Source organism: Parasteatoda tepidariorum, chromosome 1 (assembly GCF_043381705.1).
Source record: "Parasteatoda tepidariorum isolate YZ-2023 chromosome 1, CAS_Ptep_4.0, whole genome shotgun sequence".
Taxonomy (NCBI): Eukaryota; Metazoa; Arthropoda; class Arachnida; order Araneae; family Theridiidae; genus Parasteatoda; species Parasteatoda tepidariorum.
Genome location: NC_092204.1, coordinates 6,506,270 through 6,522,638, shown reverse-complemented (window position 1 = coordinate 6,522,638; position 16,369 = coordinate 6,506,270). Strand labels below are relative to the sequence as shown.

General features: G+C 27.8%; 2 protein-coding genes across 8 annotated transcripts in view; one reads left to right on the top strand and one right to left on the bottom strand.

Moving 5' to 3' along the window:
* Positions 1–7,814, top strand: part of LOC107449779 (PCNA-interacting partner) — a 299,013-nt gene extending 291,199 nt beyond the window's left edge. For all 6 annotated transcript variants that reach the window (XM_071183821.1, XM_016065428.3, XM_016065429.4 and 3 more), the window contains 2 exons: positions 1,811–1,908; positions 6,794–7,814. In XM_071183821.1, the coding sequence (XP_071039922.1) occupies positions 1,811–1,908; positions 6,794–7,079 (384 nt within the window). In that variant the 3' untranslated portion in view covers positions 7,080–7,814. The remainder of the gene's footprint in view (positions 1–1,810; positions 1,909–6,793) is intronic.
* Positions 7,815–15,399: 7,585 nt separating this feature from the next.
* Positions 15,400–16,369, bottom strand: part of LOC107449776 (Golgi-associated PDZ and coiled-coil motif-containing protein) — a 35,877-nt gene continuing 34,907 nt past the window's right edge. For both annotated transcript variants that reach the window (XM_016065420.4, XM_071183936.1), the window contains exon 10: positions 15,400–15,728. In XM_016065420.4, coding sequence (XP_015920906.1) covers positions 15,710–15,728 — 19 coding nt within the window. In that variant the 3' untranslated portion in view covers positions 15,400–15,709. The remainder of the gene's footprint in view (positions 15,729–16,369) is intronic.

The window sequence follows — 16,369 nt, the reverse complement described above, 5'->3', positions numbered from 1 at the left end:
TATATATATATATAACGCCCTTGCTGGGTGGAAGGATAAAAATAAGTCTTAGGCAGGGAAAGAGAGCACTAAATTTATTTAATAATTAATAGACAGAGAACAGTTATCAAAGTGACACAAAATGTTGTGCTCCTCAATAAAAGCTAGGCGAAATCTTGCAAAGTAGATCCGTAAAATGTTTCGTTTTAGGGAATACTTAGTAATTGTTATTGGTCTGTTAAATGGGTACAGGGAAAAAGTCTTTTCCACGTATTAGTTAAAGCAGTGTTTCACAAAGTGTGGTACGCATACCACAAGGGGTACGAGAGCAGTTTAGTGGGGTATGCATTCTCATGCGAAATATCTCACAATAAACGAAAATTTCAAAATTTTTTATTTAAAAACAAAGCTAGCCATGAAAATTTACGATTACATATTTTTCTATTAGCTATTTTTTGCAGAGTCAACAGCTAATAATTAGTGGTATCAACAGCCAGTTGTGTTTTTTAACTTTTGTGCATTTTTTTATAGTAAAAAATACATTCATTTTTTTATTAGTGGTACACAGCGTTAAGAAAAATTTGGAAAGGGTACACTAAAGTCATAAGTTTGGGAAACACTGAGTTAGAGGGATAATAGCCAGAATGATAATTAATGCATACTTGAACTAAAAATAGATTAAAAGATAGGATGTGAATTTTAAAGTGAGATAGAGCGTTTTGGTTTGAATTAAATATTAAGAAAAGGATTTTCAGAAAAGGAATAACAGAGAAAGTTTAGTTGAAGCTTTTTATGTTATATATATACATATAATTTGTTAATATAATCAGAATACATTTGCCGGAAAAAAATTTTCTTTGTCGGTTTATATGAAAAAAGTCATATTTTATTACTTAATGCCATAAATTTAGCTATTTTTACGATATCCTTTTATTAATTATTGCTTCACAACTTTTTATGTGTTATCTTTATAATCTTTTACTAAATTGGTGGCGAAACAGTATATAAAAAATTAATTACTTTTGTATTTTCTGATGCAAGTGAGTCAGTTGTTAATTTCATAATAAATCAAAAATATATAAAATAATAAATATAAATGCATAATATATTTCTCTATAAATTTAAATCAATTCAAGAGTATTCAAAAGGAAAAAAGGTTAAATAATTATTAATTTCTTAAAGAAATTTTTTCCCATCATTTATAAAAAAATTTCCATCGTTCATTTATATAAAAAAAATCATAATTTATAAAAAATTCCATCATTTATTAAAATTCCATCATTTATAAAAAAAAAATAGTATGAACTAGTAAATCTTTAATTTCGAAGAGCAAAAAGCACTAATAAAACAAGTAAAAGTTAATATTTTACTGTACTAATGAAGACTGATATTCTGAAAATGAAAGCATGTTTTAAACATTTTTAAAAAATGTTTTTAAAAAATCTTGTAATATGAAAATAAGACTTATGTTCCAAGGAAAGGATCCTGAGACTGACAAAACCTGTGTCCAGCCCTCTAGAAATCAAACTTCCGAAAAAAAATTTCGAATAAATATTAATTAATTTTAAAGCATTTTCTATCTGATACCTATTTAATAATTCAACTCTGTTTTAAATCAAAAGATTTTACTAAAAGACAAAAAGTATTTTTTAAAAACTTGACTTCAACTGTCACTTCACTGTTGACTTCAAAAAAAAAAAATAGGCAGTCAGTTATTTAATATATATGTTTTCGTTTTAGAGTATATAAATTGCACAAGCAATCTGAAATTAAATATGATTTAATAAACAAGTAAGAAAGGGATATCTAATGTGAATTATATCTGTTGCAGCTTGGATATCCTCAACCTTTTATGTCGTACTTTCATAATTCCGACAATAGCTGTTCTACTGCATCTGTTGCACCTGCTTGCACAACACCTACCAAAACGTAAATATTTATTTTTCTTTTGTACCTTTTTTAGGGATCATATGATTTCTTTTTCTCCAAGAAATAATATTTAATGGCATATCCCTTACCATTCTAGCTTATCTGAAGTTGAGAACTGATAACTCTTGTATTGCTCGATTTAAAAAGTTTGAAACTAATAAGTGTGGATTAAACTAAACTCTGTGGTGCAACAGCCCATAGAGGGCCAAGGCCTTCTGTGCCTTTCTTAGTTTTCTTGACCTTGGGCTCTGGGGTGCAGGAGCAGATGCATACCTGCCAACTTTTAATGCTTTCGAGGATGGTTTTACCCAGTGGTAGCAAATTCTAATTTAAATTACAATTCTAGGCGGAAACATGTGCTGTTTTTGTACAGAGCTTATGTGGTCAAACTCGACAGTGTTTTATATCGATATATATGCTTAATTATTTTAAAAATAGTGGTGGTCAAAAAGATTTTAAATTAAGTTTAGAAATGGAAGATATATATAGAAATCAAGCATTTTACTACCACTTTAAATATAGAAAAGTTGGCAGATATGCAGATGTTCTGGTTGAGTGATCTGCCAAATGCAGAACCCCCAGTGTTTAGCCCCAAGCAGGCTTGGTACTCATTTTATCGACCCTCTGAAGGGACGAAAGGCTAGCTCAACCTTGCCCTGTCCGATGATCGAACCCAGGACCTGTGGGCTGAGTGGAAGCACTACCACTCAACCCAAGTGTCATAAGTGTTTATTATTATTGTTTTAATTTTATGAAGGCTGTAAAAGATAGAAACAGTGTTTAAACTTGGGGAGGAAATTACGTTGAAATTTTTAAAATAGCATACAATGAAGATAAACATCTTCAGTACAGATTAGTGAATTGACTATGAAAAACATTACAAATTAGTGGTAATAAGTAAATAAAATATAAAATTAGATCATACAGGGTTCCCACGGTACTTGAAAGTTTTGAAATCGTTGAAAAAAAATCAGGGCCCTGAAAAGTCCTTGAATTCTGCCATAGGGTGCTTGAAAAGTACTTGATTTTTTAGGAATTAGAATACTACTAATTTTTCTTACAAAAAAAGTAGTAAAAAATTTATAAATAATTATAAATTATAGAAATTCTGATTGATGCAATTTTAAATGCTTGAAGTGATAAGGGGTTAAAGAAGGTGCAAAACGTTTCTCTTCTAGATTTTTCAGACTCTGATGTTTTGAGAGAAAATTTTTAGCAAATTTGAGGTTTTTTAGTCATAGTTTTCGCATGATATATAGTGTTTAATTGATTTAGAAATATGTTCAATATGTTAACTCCATTATTTCGACAGGTTAATATTGTTATCCTATTTGTTCTTTTAATTTATGTACAAAGAATAATAATTTTTTTTATTATTTATAATCAAATTTTTACATTCAGTTTTTACTGCTAATAAATAAAATATAGTTCACAAACTGATTCTTGATTTGCGGATCGGAATTCATATAAAATGTTCTATGAATTGCGATTTAACTGAAAGTGATTAATGAATCACATATTGAATATTACTTTAAAGTGATTTTCAAATTACTCATCAGAATTCATATTAAGGTATTTTATAAATCGCACATCATGATTCACATTAGTGATTTATCAATCACGCATCATGATTTCAATTAAAGTTATTTCTGAATCATATAACATATTGAAGTAATTTCAGAATCATGCCCCACAATTCTCATTCTAGTAGTTAACAAATCACGCATTGCGATTCACAAAAGAGAGATTTAAGAATTACCACCCACAATTCTCATCAAAATAATTCAAGAATGAATCCCACATAGCTGTTCTATATTAAGCACCTTACGAATCCCAAATTCCATCATAATGATCACTATGTATCTCACATTGTGCTTTATGTCTTGTTAGTTGCGTGCGTTTTGTATCATTTGCTGTTCATATTATTCTGATTTAAGAAGCATACACCGCAATTTAATTTCAATTTACAAATCACTCATTGTAAAACGTGATTTACGCAATCTCAGAGACTTACTTCACCTTTCTTATAATTTTGATTTACATATAGTTTATCCAGATTCGTATAAATGCGATTTAAGAATTATGCTTAGTGAAAATTACGTATATTCACAAAATTTTAAAAATCCTGCTTCACATTTTATGGATATATTTTAAAGAAAATAAAGCTTGGTAAGTCTTTGCTAGTTATCTGTAAAATATTGTTCTACAATAGATTTTATTATGTTCAAAATATATTACTGATATTCTGAAGTAACAAAATAGAAAATTTGATATTGAAACAGATATGTTAAATTGATAATTTATCTAATTCCTGTAACCTAAAATTTGATCTAACATATTAAAAAAAAGTATTTATATTTTAATAACCGCACAATTAAATAAACTTTATCAATTATTTACTATGCTTGTTTGATAGAAACTGAATGAATGTATAATATGCATTATACATTCATTCAGTTTCATTAATTCTAATTCACTTCATTAAATTTTTCATGAAAAGTTTGACTGATGCTAGTTTGTACTGTTGGAGTTTTTTTTTTTTTCCAATTGGAAATTTTTCTAAGTGATTTGAAACAGCAATGTGACTATTAACCATTTGTATTATTAGTTGATAAATTTAATTTAAAAAAAATTTTGTCAAACAAGCATTGTGATTTAAAAATATACAATTTCTGCTTCTACATAATTGTTAAATCTGGTTGACATGTACTTTAGCATTTAACAATAATACCAAATAGGTCCTTGAAAAATTTGAATTTAGGTCCTGGAAAGTCATTGAATTTTTTTTTTAAAAATTGAGTGGGAACCCTTTCATACAACAAAGGAAAAAAAAAAAAGATTTGTTACATTTCAGATGATTTTAATAATTTTATACCATCCTGGTTATTTTGTATTTAAGAAATTTAGATTTGTATCAGTAACCATTGCAAATACAATTATTGTTCTGCAATTCCATTTTAAAGGCGGTCACCTTTCTATGCTTTTTGAAAAAAAATTTCTTCTAGGCATTACTAAGTTTATGCTTTTAACGTATTATTGTTTTTTCTTTTTTATAAATCTGATTTAAACTTATTTTTCATACCACTACTTGTAAATGATTCAAAAGCTTATGTAAAAAACAACTTTAATCCAACTCCCTTTTAGTAAGGCTTTTAAAATGTCGGTAAATTTGACAAAAATTCTGAAAGCTTTAGTTTTTTTAATTGTCCCCTACTCAATAAAATATTTTACAAAAAGCGTAGTAGATGGCTGCCCTGCATCTGGGTGGAAAAGATTCTGTGTATATTTTTTAATGAATAAAAAATGTAAAATTTTTCTTCACAAAATTTTCATCACATCTATTATAAATTAATAATACATTAATTTATTTATAAAAAATTAATAATACATTAATAATTTGGTAAAATCCTAATTAATGGCCAGTTTCCTGTTGAATGAAAAATTTGCAAATTTCTCCCTTAATGAAGAGGTTAATCACCTGTTTAGATTACCGTAAACCGGGGCGAGTCTACCCATTTTTTCAGTTTGTCAACTTTCAAGTGGTCAAACTTTTGCAAATATTAAAGAAAAAAGGCTTTTAATAGGTGTTTCGGAATCGCTATTTATCCCTCTTTAAAGCTGTGAAATCGATTTTAGAAAATATTAACAGTTACGCTGTTACTGTATATTTTTATAGAACTGCTGACAAATCTCTCGTATGGGGCGAGTCTACCCATTCTACTAAAATGAATGTTAACATTGTAAATAATCAAATTTTACTATTAAATTGTTATTTTAGTTACTATATAGGATATTTATGAAGTAAAATTCATAACTTTATTATATATTCCATTTTTTTATTCATAAAATAACACAAATTGAGTATTTGATCGATTATCACATTTTGATCACAGTTTTGTTTTTATAATCATTAACATTATAAAATAACATTTTTTTCTGATTATTGTTGATAAAAATAAATTAAAATTAATATAAATTTACAATTAAATAATTAATAAATAATAATAATTAAAGATTATTAACAAAATCGAAATTCAAACATTGGGAATCATGAAAAATCCTTTTCCCATTCTTTTGGGAGGTAATAATAATTTATAAATAATAATTTATTTAACTTGCATTAAATAAAAAAAGTTAATTTTGTAATATAAAAATTGAAAAAATAGGTAAAATAAACATATTTTATATTTACATTTATATTTAACCTATAAATTTTCTTATTAATGATAAATTTATCAATGCAGAATTAAAGTAATATACTCAAATTCATTTAAAATGACTTAATTTTAATATAAACAAAGTTCTAAATTATATTATTATGCTTTATTAAAACTAAATACGAATGGGTAGACTCGCCCCGCGAATTCTGGCTTTTTGTTTACAACAGCAAAACTTACATTCTTTTTGTTTTTTTTCATATAAAATTAATGTAATCTTAGTCTTAGATAAGTTTATCACTTAACCAAAGTGAAAATAGTAATAATAATAATATACTTACGGAGCACCAACTAAAAGTTTGCTGATTTTCAGTACAAATCTCTCAAAAGACGTTTGAACAGGTCGGTTAAAAAGACACCAAATAAATAAAAACGGATCAAACTACTACAGCGCCATCTTCCTTAGAGTCTGAACTAAGTCCTCCATTGGTAAAAATTTTTTTATTTGCAATTTAAAATAGTGAAAATTAAATAAAACTAAAATGGGTAGACTCGCCCCTGGATGGGTAGACTCGCCCCGGTTTACGGTATATTTTATTCAATGAATATTTTTTTTAAAAATTAATTTACAACAAATAAATTTGCTAGCTATGCATACTTCATTAGATAAATCGAAACAAAGTTAATTCCTACTGCAGATATAAAACTGATCTAATTTACATTTTCAGGAATTTTAAAGATTGCATCAAAAAGAAAGAGTCTATTAAAGAAGTCTTTGAAGATGAAAGCCATCCTGCTGTTAATGGCAAACGATCTATTTTAAGTGATATAGCAAACATAAATGTTGCACCTGTTAAGAAGATAAAAACTGCTGCCGAGACGACGAAACTCATCAAAGTGAAAGTGAACAGCAAAAAAGTCTCGAGAAAAGTTGTGAAAAAAACTAGCCTTTCTAAACAATTTAAATTAATTGCAGATCAGGGGAAAATAACCAGCTATTTTTCCGTCGTATAATTTGTTTGATGTGTTTTAAATGGTTGTATATCTGGGAAGGCTTTACGTAACATTTGAACAAAAAGTTTATACCACCAGATAAAAGAAACTTTGATATAGTCAGCCTGAAAAAAATCAGAAATTCTCTTTCTGAGTTTTTGAGGTCTCCCTAAATATTCAATTGTGTCACATAAATAGTTAATTTAATGCTATTTTTTTTAAATCATTTTTTTTAATAAAGTTATTATATTGCATTTATGTTATTTCATTACTTATTATAAATGTTTGTAGCAGTATGTGTGTGGTGAATTATTAAAAATATGTATGTGATTTTCTTTAATTTTTGGTCAGCAAGAACATTTTTATTGTATATAACAATAAACGAAGCTTTGTATAAAAGAAGTATATAACAATAAGAGAAGTTTTGATATAGTCAGCCTGAAAAAAATCAGAAATTCTCTTTCTGAGTTTTTGTGGTCTCCCAAAATATTCAGTTGTGTCACATAAATAATTAATTTAATGCTATTTTTTTAAATCATTTTTTTTTCATAAAATAATTATATTATTTTGCATCTATGTTATTTCATTACTTATTATAAATGTTTGTAACTGTATGTGTGTGGTGAATTATTAAATATATGTATGTGATTTTCTTTATTTTTTGTTCAGCAAGAACATTTTTATTGTATATAACAATCACTAAAACATAGTAGCTAAGTTCTGATTCTTGATTAAAGAATTCCCTCATTTTCTGAATTGTATTCTTAATTTATTTTTCTTTTATGGAGTTCAGAGCTTTATGTTCCATGGGAATCGGTTATTCCTAATAAACCAAGTTAAATTTTGTTGCAGTTTTTAGCAGGGTAGACATTTAGTCCGGAAGAAACCTTCCAAGACACTGGAATTTTACAGCCAGAATGTGAAGAATTGTTAAAATATCATTTTATTATATTTCAACAATTCTTGACATAGCTTTAAAATTCCAGTGTCCTGGAAGAAATGAAATTGTTAAAATAACTATGATTATGATATTTTAACAATTCTTTATAAAATTAGGTTTTACTATACTCCTTTACATAAAACATTGAAGAATAACAGTTATTTTGATTTAGCTTCTCACTTATTTAAAAATGATTATTATTTCACTTTTTAAAAAATGATTGACTTATTTAAAAATGATTTATTATGTGTGGGGAGAGGAGTTTCAGGGATGACATTTTTCCGATTTTTAGCGGATTTCCGCCTTTTTCGCTTTTGTCTCTCGAATTTTAGACTTTTTATCAAAAACTCCGATTCTCTAAAAGTTTTTTTTTTTTTTTTTTATAAATATTCCGCTTTTTCTGAAAATCTAGGCGTTAAAATAAAAAAAATATTTTTTTCCAATTTTCAAACAAACCAGGCGTTAAAATAAGCAAAAAAAAAATCAAACTATGTAGCTGTCAACCCTTCCGCATTTGTAATAATTTTAGCCATTTTCTCCACTTTTACGTGCAAAACATAGGATTTTCCGCATTTTCGTTATTCAGACGTCGCTGAATTTAAATATCAAATGTTGATTTTCTTACTTACCTGATTTGAAAGTTGTCCATTGCTATTCTTATTCATGCAATTTCAATATCGTACATTGCAATTCTTATTTACGAGGTTTAAAAATCCAATATCGCTATTTGTATTTAGGCGTTTTTAAAATCCTATGAAACGATTCGTATTTACAAGTTTTTAAAATTTTACGTAGAGATTCATATTCATGTGAGTTTAAAATCCTATGTCGTCATTCCTTTATGTGGTTGTAATATCAAACATCAATTTTTGTATTTACACGTGATTCCAAAATAAGACTTTAGATTCGTATTCACGCGATTTAGAAATTATGCATCGTGATTCGTATTTATGCAATCTAAAACTAGGCATTGTGATTTGTATTTTCACATTTTTTAAATACAATATCGAGTTTATATTCATGGGATTTCAAAATCCAAAATCGCTATTTGTATTCACGCAATTTTAAAATCCTTTATTGCATTTCTTATAAGAAGTAAGTTTTTTCCTTGAATGAGTTACTATAAAGGTGGCAGTTGTTCAATCGACGATTATTGGTATATATGGCCAGATCTCTAAAACCTTTAACTTTTGATAATAATGAAAAAAAATAGGCACACTATTTTTACACCTCCAGAATTGTTTGAAAATGTATAAAATATCAGAAACTAATCGTGAACATCGAAAATTTTGATGCCCTTATTATGTTAAATTCAATTAATTAATCCTGAGGTTACGGTTTGACAGAGTTACGATCTGGACAACCTAGAGAATAGATTGAATTCGATTAATGATTCCTGAGATCCGCCCATATAGGCATTACAACATCTTGAAACTGGATGAGAATATGTTATTTATATTTTTGCTACAAATCATGTAATAGTATTAATTTTAAAAAAATGAAATGTTAATGTATGTTCTCAGTAGTTTTGTGTGCTAAACTAGACAGTAATAATTTACTCCTTTGTGACTGAAGAAAAATATAACTTCCAGCTTTATTTTTTCAATTTGTAATTTCACTTTTTACTTAACGCTAAGTGTCGATGTAATTATTCATATATTAATAAATTAGTACACAATTAATTTTATATCAACACATAGTAATTTTTTATTTTAAATCATCTGGAATGCATTATTAAATGATTGCATGCAAATAAGATTTATTCGCGTGAAAATTCAGCTTTTTTGCCTTTTGGCCAATCTCAACCTTCACCTATGAAAACGGATGTCAACATAGAATCGAGTTAACATGTCTTATATACTAGTGAATTGCAATTTTGTAGTGGTAGACACACTTCAGCTCCGTCATCAGAATTATAGCTGTCATAGAATTCGATGATCGGGTACCACTAGTTGATTCATTGCTGTTTTGTGAGAAGACGGGAGAGCTGTGTTATGATTACCATACTTTTGAGAGCTGTATTAAGTTCACGGTCCTGGTTGCGTTGCTCCTGTGTTGCCTTTAGCAGTCGAGTGAATACGCTGTATGTGATCGAGAATGAGTAGCGTGAGCAATGTCAAAGTCTGATGTGGTCCATCCATAGAAGTAGGCGTGTTCATTTCAAGCGAGTTTCTGTCCAGGTCACCAATGTGGGGACAGGAGTTAACGACAATGTCAACCTTCATCTATGAAAAGGTACCCCAACATAGAATAGAGTTAACATGTCTTATATACTTGTGAATTAAATTGTAATTTTGTACTTGTAGACACACTACATTAAATAACTTGGAGATTAACATTATTATTTAAACTAGATTGCAATTATAAACTATTAATTTGGATTTCTTCTAAATCTTCAGAAAATATAGGGTTGAAAGAAACATTTCTTCTGGAGCCGTTTATCAATTGTGGAGGAAACTTTCCATGCCTGGTTTTCAGTGATAATTAATATAATTCATATCCTAATCTTATCTTACATTAGACCACATAAAGTTTGAATGTGCAAAAATGACTTGAGATACAACTTCATTTCATTAAATTTTATTTTAATAAAAGAATAGAAATATATTTTCTGTTATCAACATTATTTACAGCAGTCAAACAAAATTCAATTATTACATAGTACAAAATCACAATTTTTTTTCTAACAGCTCAAACAAAACATTTGAAAATAAAAATTGTACACTTTCCAAATTTGATGTAAAATCTTTTTAACTTCCTTGAATGTTCATAAAATTTGTTGAACTTATGAAAATATTAAGTTGGTAACTAAGTTCCTGCTTTTTTCTGTTTTTTTTTTTTTTAAGGTTTATAGTGTCAACAAATAAGAATGAGATACATTTTTTAGAGCAAAATGTTCACTTTTAAACTTGGCATCTTTCAACTATGTCATCCTCTCTATACACAACACAAATGTCACGAGTAGCTGTCCAACTTTGATTTGCAGTTTTAGAACTTAGATATAGAGTAAAGGCAAAAAGATGGTTTCTCAATACTCATTTTCCTCAATATGGCATTAAATGTTTTGAAAATTAACATAAATTAATTCTAACAAAGATAATAAAAAAAAACATGGATTCTGATAGAACTAAACACCTTTTAATTGATCGAAAACATGCCAAAACATTTAATGCCATGTAGAATGTTTAAACTTAAAAAAAATGTGAACTTACTTTCCAACTTAATATTAACAATTTTCTTTTGTGCAAAAATATTTTGTTGCAGAGGAGAAGATAATGTGGTTTTGTTGAAAAATATGAAATAAACACGTTGACTGACTTTTAATGTTATCTGTAGTGATTTGAGTGTCCACATTAGACCCACTAACGATAATTATTAAAGATGAAATCAGACACATAAATGCAACTTCTCTAAATATGGTTTTTGAAATCTTCAAACTCTTATGTCGAATTAAAATATGGTTATTGCAATTTTCTAATACTTATGTCGAGTTCCATTTCGCACTGAAAAATCATAAAAATGGACAGAAAGATATTGGATTTTCTTAGATTACAGATGTAATAGATCAACACTAGACAATGCTTTTTTTTTTTTTTTAAACCGGTATGTATTGTAAGGATTCAGTTTTCTATTTTTTCTCTATTAAATATTGTAATGACTCAAATGTATCTTTTCTTTTAAACTAGTTAATGCATCTTCAGGAAAGGAATGTTTATTCCCTTTTTCAAATCAAGTCTGATTTGTAGTCATCTTTTTTTTAATGACATCATTATTGTAAGTACATTTTTTACCTCATTTTGTAAATTGATATTTAAGAACTTGCGTACACATTTTATTACAAAATGTGTACATTGCTCACAAAATATTTACAGTCAATCATTTAAAGTGTTCTAAAAATTATTAAAATATTGTACGTTAGTACGTGAAAAACATAAATTTAAATCTTTGGACAAACAAGTTGTATAAGTGACTGCGAAAATTTTTATATTTGCATAATTAGTAGTGTACCTCTGGCTCAAGAACTAAAAAGGAAGAAAAATTACATTATGGGGATTCAACTCTTTGCTCAGCTAATATAAGGCTACATTAATATTCCATGGATTTTAAATTTACATCTGATACAAAAATGTAAAGAAAGGGGCCGTGTAAAAAATCATGATATTTTGTATTTGACTTCATAACCTAGTTAGCACCAAATAATAGCACGTTTTAAGGTGATCATCCAGCAATTCATCTCAGTGCGTTGAAACCTAACAATAAGGATAAAAGTAATTTAGGGTGTGACGTTTTTAATATTTTGAATGGGGGAAAGGAAATGAACGCTTTTATCTAAGCATTTTTTTAAATTTGCATAGGAAAAAATTTATTACATTAGTTTTTTTTTTTTTTTTAAATAAGACTAACTATATAGATCAATGTCTGTTCTTCGTAAGAGGAGTATAAAAAAAGGGAAAATAATCAATGAATCAGTGCTGAACAAAACTGAAAGGCATATACTGACAAAATTAAAGCTAAAATAATTTCAATAAATTTTTTTAACTTATTATTGTTTGTTGCTCTCTGATGGCTCTACATTATTAAACAATGCATTTTTGTAGTTCATCTCATCCCCGCGGCATTGTGCAGAAGGTTAGAGTTCATGCTGAAAGATTTTGCTTTTGAAAAGTAAAAAAAAAATACTTTTCTTTTCTATAGAAATTTACACGTAATATTTGATCCGTGCATTTATATAATCACTTTTTCACCGCTTAATTTACACCGATAGTATCTCGTAAATCGTTGTAATGTTTAGATTGCATTTTAGGTAGTTATTGAAATTGATTTTCACATGTTTTTTAAATTTCTCGATATATTTCTAACAATATGGAAAATTCGAATCGTGTATTTGAGTATTCACTTTTCAAGGCAATGATTCTATCGAATTTTTGGCAGTTATTACTATTGATTTAACCATAGTTTTTAATTCCGATATTTTCTACGCAATATAATTTATTACGAATCGAAACACGCATTTGAGGTGTCCGATTCGCTTGATTTTGCTGTCGATCTTTTTTCGGCAATTACTACTGAGTATTTCATGATTAATGCAGGGTATCTGTGCACCTGGAAAGTCATGAATTTCTGCATTGAAAAAAATTCGTCTTGATTTTAACTAATTTTTTTTAAAAAAAGTCATGGATTTAGGTCACCGAAAAATTTAATTTTTAAAATGGAATTTACCCCCCTCCAAATTTTATGGTTAACTGAAAATCTGAATTTGTTACAAAATCCCCACTCGATCATATTTTATTAAATATAAAATGTTTTTACTATGTTCTTTAAAAATTATGTTCTTTCAAGAAATGAAAGAAAAAACATCATTTCTAGAGCAAATTATGTTTTAAACTTCTGTGATTTCAGAATTTTTGCTATTATTTTTTATTTTATCAACTTAAAATTCTTGCTGAGGCAAGCCAGTCAGTGGCGAATTTTTTTAAAATTCTGAAATGAGAATAGAAAAATCAGGAGTATTTCTTTCCTTTCCGATAAACAAGAAGAGTTTCTTCAGAATATAATTTTGCAGAAAAAAGAAAAAGAAATTGTTTGCTTTTGTATTTTTTTCAACTATTTTATTGCTTCAACTCTTTCTTTACTCTGTTTTTTAAATTTAAAATCTATAAATATGAAGATGCAGAGTATGACCGTTTTGGTTATACCTATCATTTCAATTCACGTTATTATGATGCTTTTTTAAATTTATTGTTGTGTTTTTGTCAGAGAAAATAGTAACTTCGTTAAGTCATGAAAAATTCTTGGAATTAGTCATGGAAAATAATGAATTTGAAAATCTAAAATGTAGCAGATACCCTGTTAATAATTATTTTTATTGTTATGATTATTTACAAAATGCAAAGAAGGAAATAATTTGAGCGTCCCCCCCACCCCTGCAACAAAATGCAAGAATATCACCCATAATATTAGAATAAAAAATATTACATGTTCAATTAAAATAAATTATACAGTTTTTTTATAAACACAGCGCTTTTGTTACAATTATTAAAACAATTGTTTACAATTGTTTTGTTAAAATTATTAAAAGTATATTGCAGAAAGATATTACTGCCAGTTTTGTCGCAGATAGCTCGAAAAAATTCTGCTACAGGGATCTCATCAGAATAAAGATTAGCTTCACTCAGCACCAACTGTCATGATGCTATTACTCGTTTACAACTCCTGATAGTTAAGATACACGACTATCAAGTAAGTCTTCTCTGGAGACCTATCCTTTTCAAGGGGCTGTTAAACACTTATTTTTACAGTATCAGTGCAGTTTTAATAGTTAAGTAAGATATCAATGTAATACTTTTATCAATGGTAACAAACTGAAGCCGGAATTTTGAAAATAAATTTCTGACAAGACATTAATAAGAATTTTAAAGCATGAATATTGGTGGAAAAAGTTATTTTAATTCTGATTTCATTAAAATATAAATGCACTATTTTTGCTACTACTGGAAAAAATATTTTCTGAAACTGAGGAAATTCCTTTGTGAACCAATTACCATAATACCAGTAATACGTATTACCAACATTAATTTAGAGTCAAATGACAATTTTTTTTTTAATTATGCATTTTCAACTTTTTGTACTAATTTTATTTCGATTAATACAGAGCACCAACATTAATCAAGTCTCATAGGCATTAATGTAATATCTTTTTTTTTTTTACAGTTCTGCTAAAACCCTTTACTTTTTTTTTTTAATTAATCTTTATTTTTTTGATCTTTAATTTTGATTTTTAGTGCATAGTCTATTTATTAATAAATTTTATTTTATTTCAGTATGCATCTATTAATTATGCACCGAAATTAATTAAGCATCATTGGAGTCAATAATAGCATGGCTATTATTTACGTTTCTCAAAGACGAACTAGTACCATTTTTTAACTAATTTTGCCTTTTAGTATATAGCTAATTTTTTTTCTCACTTCAATTACCATTAATTTCAAGTTATTTACTATCATGGAAACAAGTTTTAAAATTATTACTATAAACAAAGTAAGCACCAGAAATATCAAGAAAACAGGAAATGTCAGGGAAAATGAGATTCAAAATTGAATTAGCTTAACAGTATAAAGAGTGTAGTTAATAATTTCCATTGCTAAAAAAGTTTTTTTCTCTGTTTTGTTCAATATACCACCATTTTATTTAGCATTATCTAGTTAATGCAATAAGAATGACAATGATAATAATAAGAACAAGCCTAATTTAAGTTTATGATATATAACTTATTTTATCATTTAGTAAGATATAATTTCACTTAAAAACTAAGTTTTTCTATATGTTTCAATTACATGTGAAATATATAATATTTTGCAAAACATGACATATCAAAACAGTATGGATTTCAGTAACCGTGAACATAGTGTTTTAATTTTTATTACACCTACTTAACATAAATCTGCCAGTTGAAAAAGTTACATTTTGAATTTAGAGTAAAAAAATTTCTTCATTCATTTTATGTTTTTAAAAATTTACTTTCTTGCAATGTACATTATGTATTTGATCTTTTCTCCTGTGTACTTTAATCAACAAGAAACCCAGTCACTAATTTATAGTCTCTCTGAATATTATTACAAGAAAATGCAATATTTTGTTCTTAGTAAAAAGGACAAATTATCCACTAAAAAGTCCAGTAAATCTTATGTACAATAATTTGTTTTCAGGATCATCATTCTTCATCTGAGCATCTAAAAAAGAAAAGGACAATATAAAGAATGACTATAATTTAAGTCCAGTTTTCAAATGCTGTAAAAAAAATATTCATGAAGAAAGAGACTGTATAAAAAATAGTTCCAAAATTTTGGCTCTATTAAGTCAGGCTACCAGTTAAACAAAAAGAAAAGGTAATATCGAAATCAGCTTTTCAACCCTTAATGGTATAAGGTAGCCGTATAAGTGGCATAGAGCTGTGATGGCTCAGGGGATAGAGCATTCGCATTCCAATGAGGGTTCGAATTCCAGCGATGGCTGGTCAATATGAATTCCGCATCTGGCTTGCACACTATGCTCTCAGTAATAGATGAATTATGACTTAAGAGTCCCCTTGCATTTAGGCTAACCGCAGGAGGTTTTTGTGGTTTTCTTCAGGTAAAAGAACCGATATCTTCGAAAAAATAATGGTCTTCTATGGCGCTTAGAATAGTTAGTCTGGGTAGTCCAGAAAGTAACTTTGGTGCTTTAAATAGGTATTGAACTTAATTTTTTAATTCTGTTCGAAACTAACCAAAGGACTGATGTAAAATATCCTCAGTGGTAGACGGGTCATGGGTTAGAATCCTCTTGCCATCAAGCTAACCGCGGGAGGTTTCCGTGGTCTTCCTCTCCATGT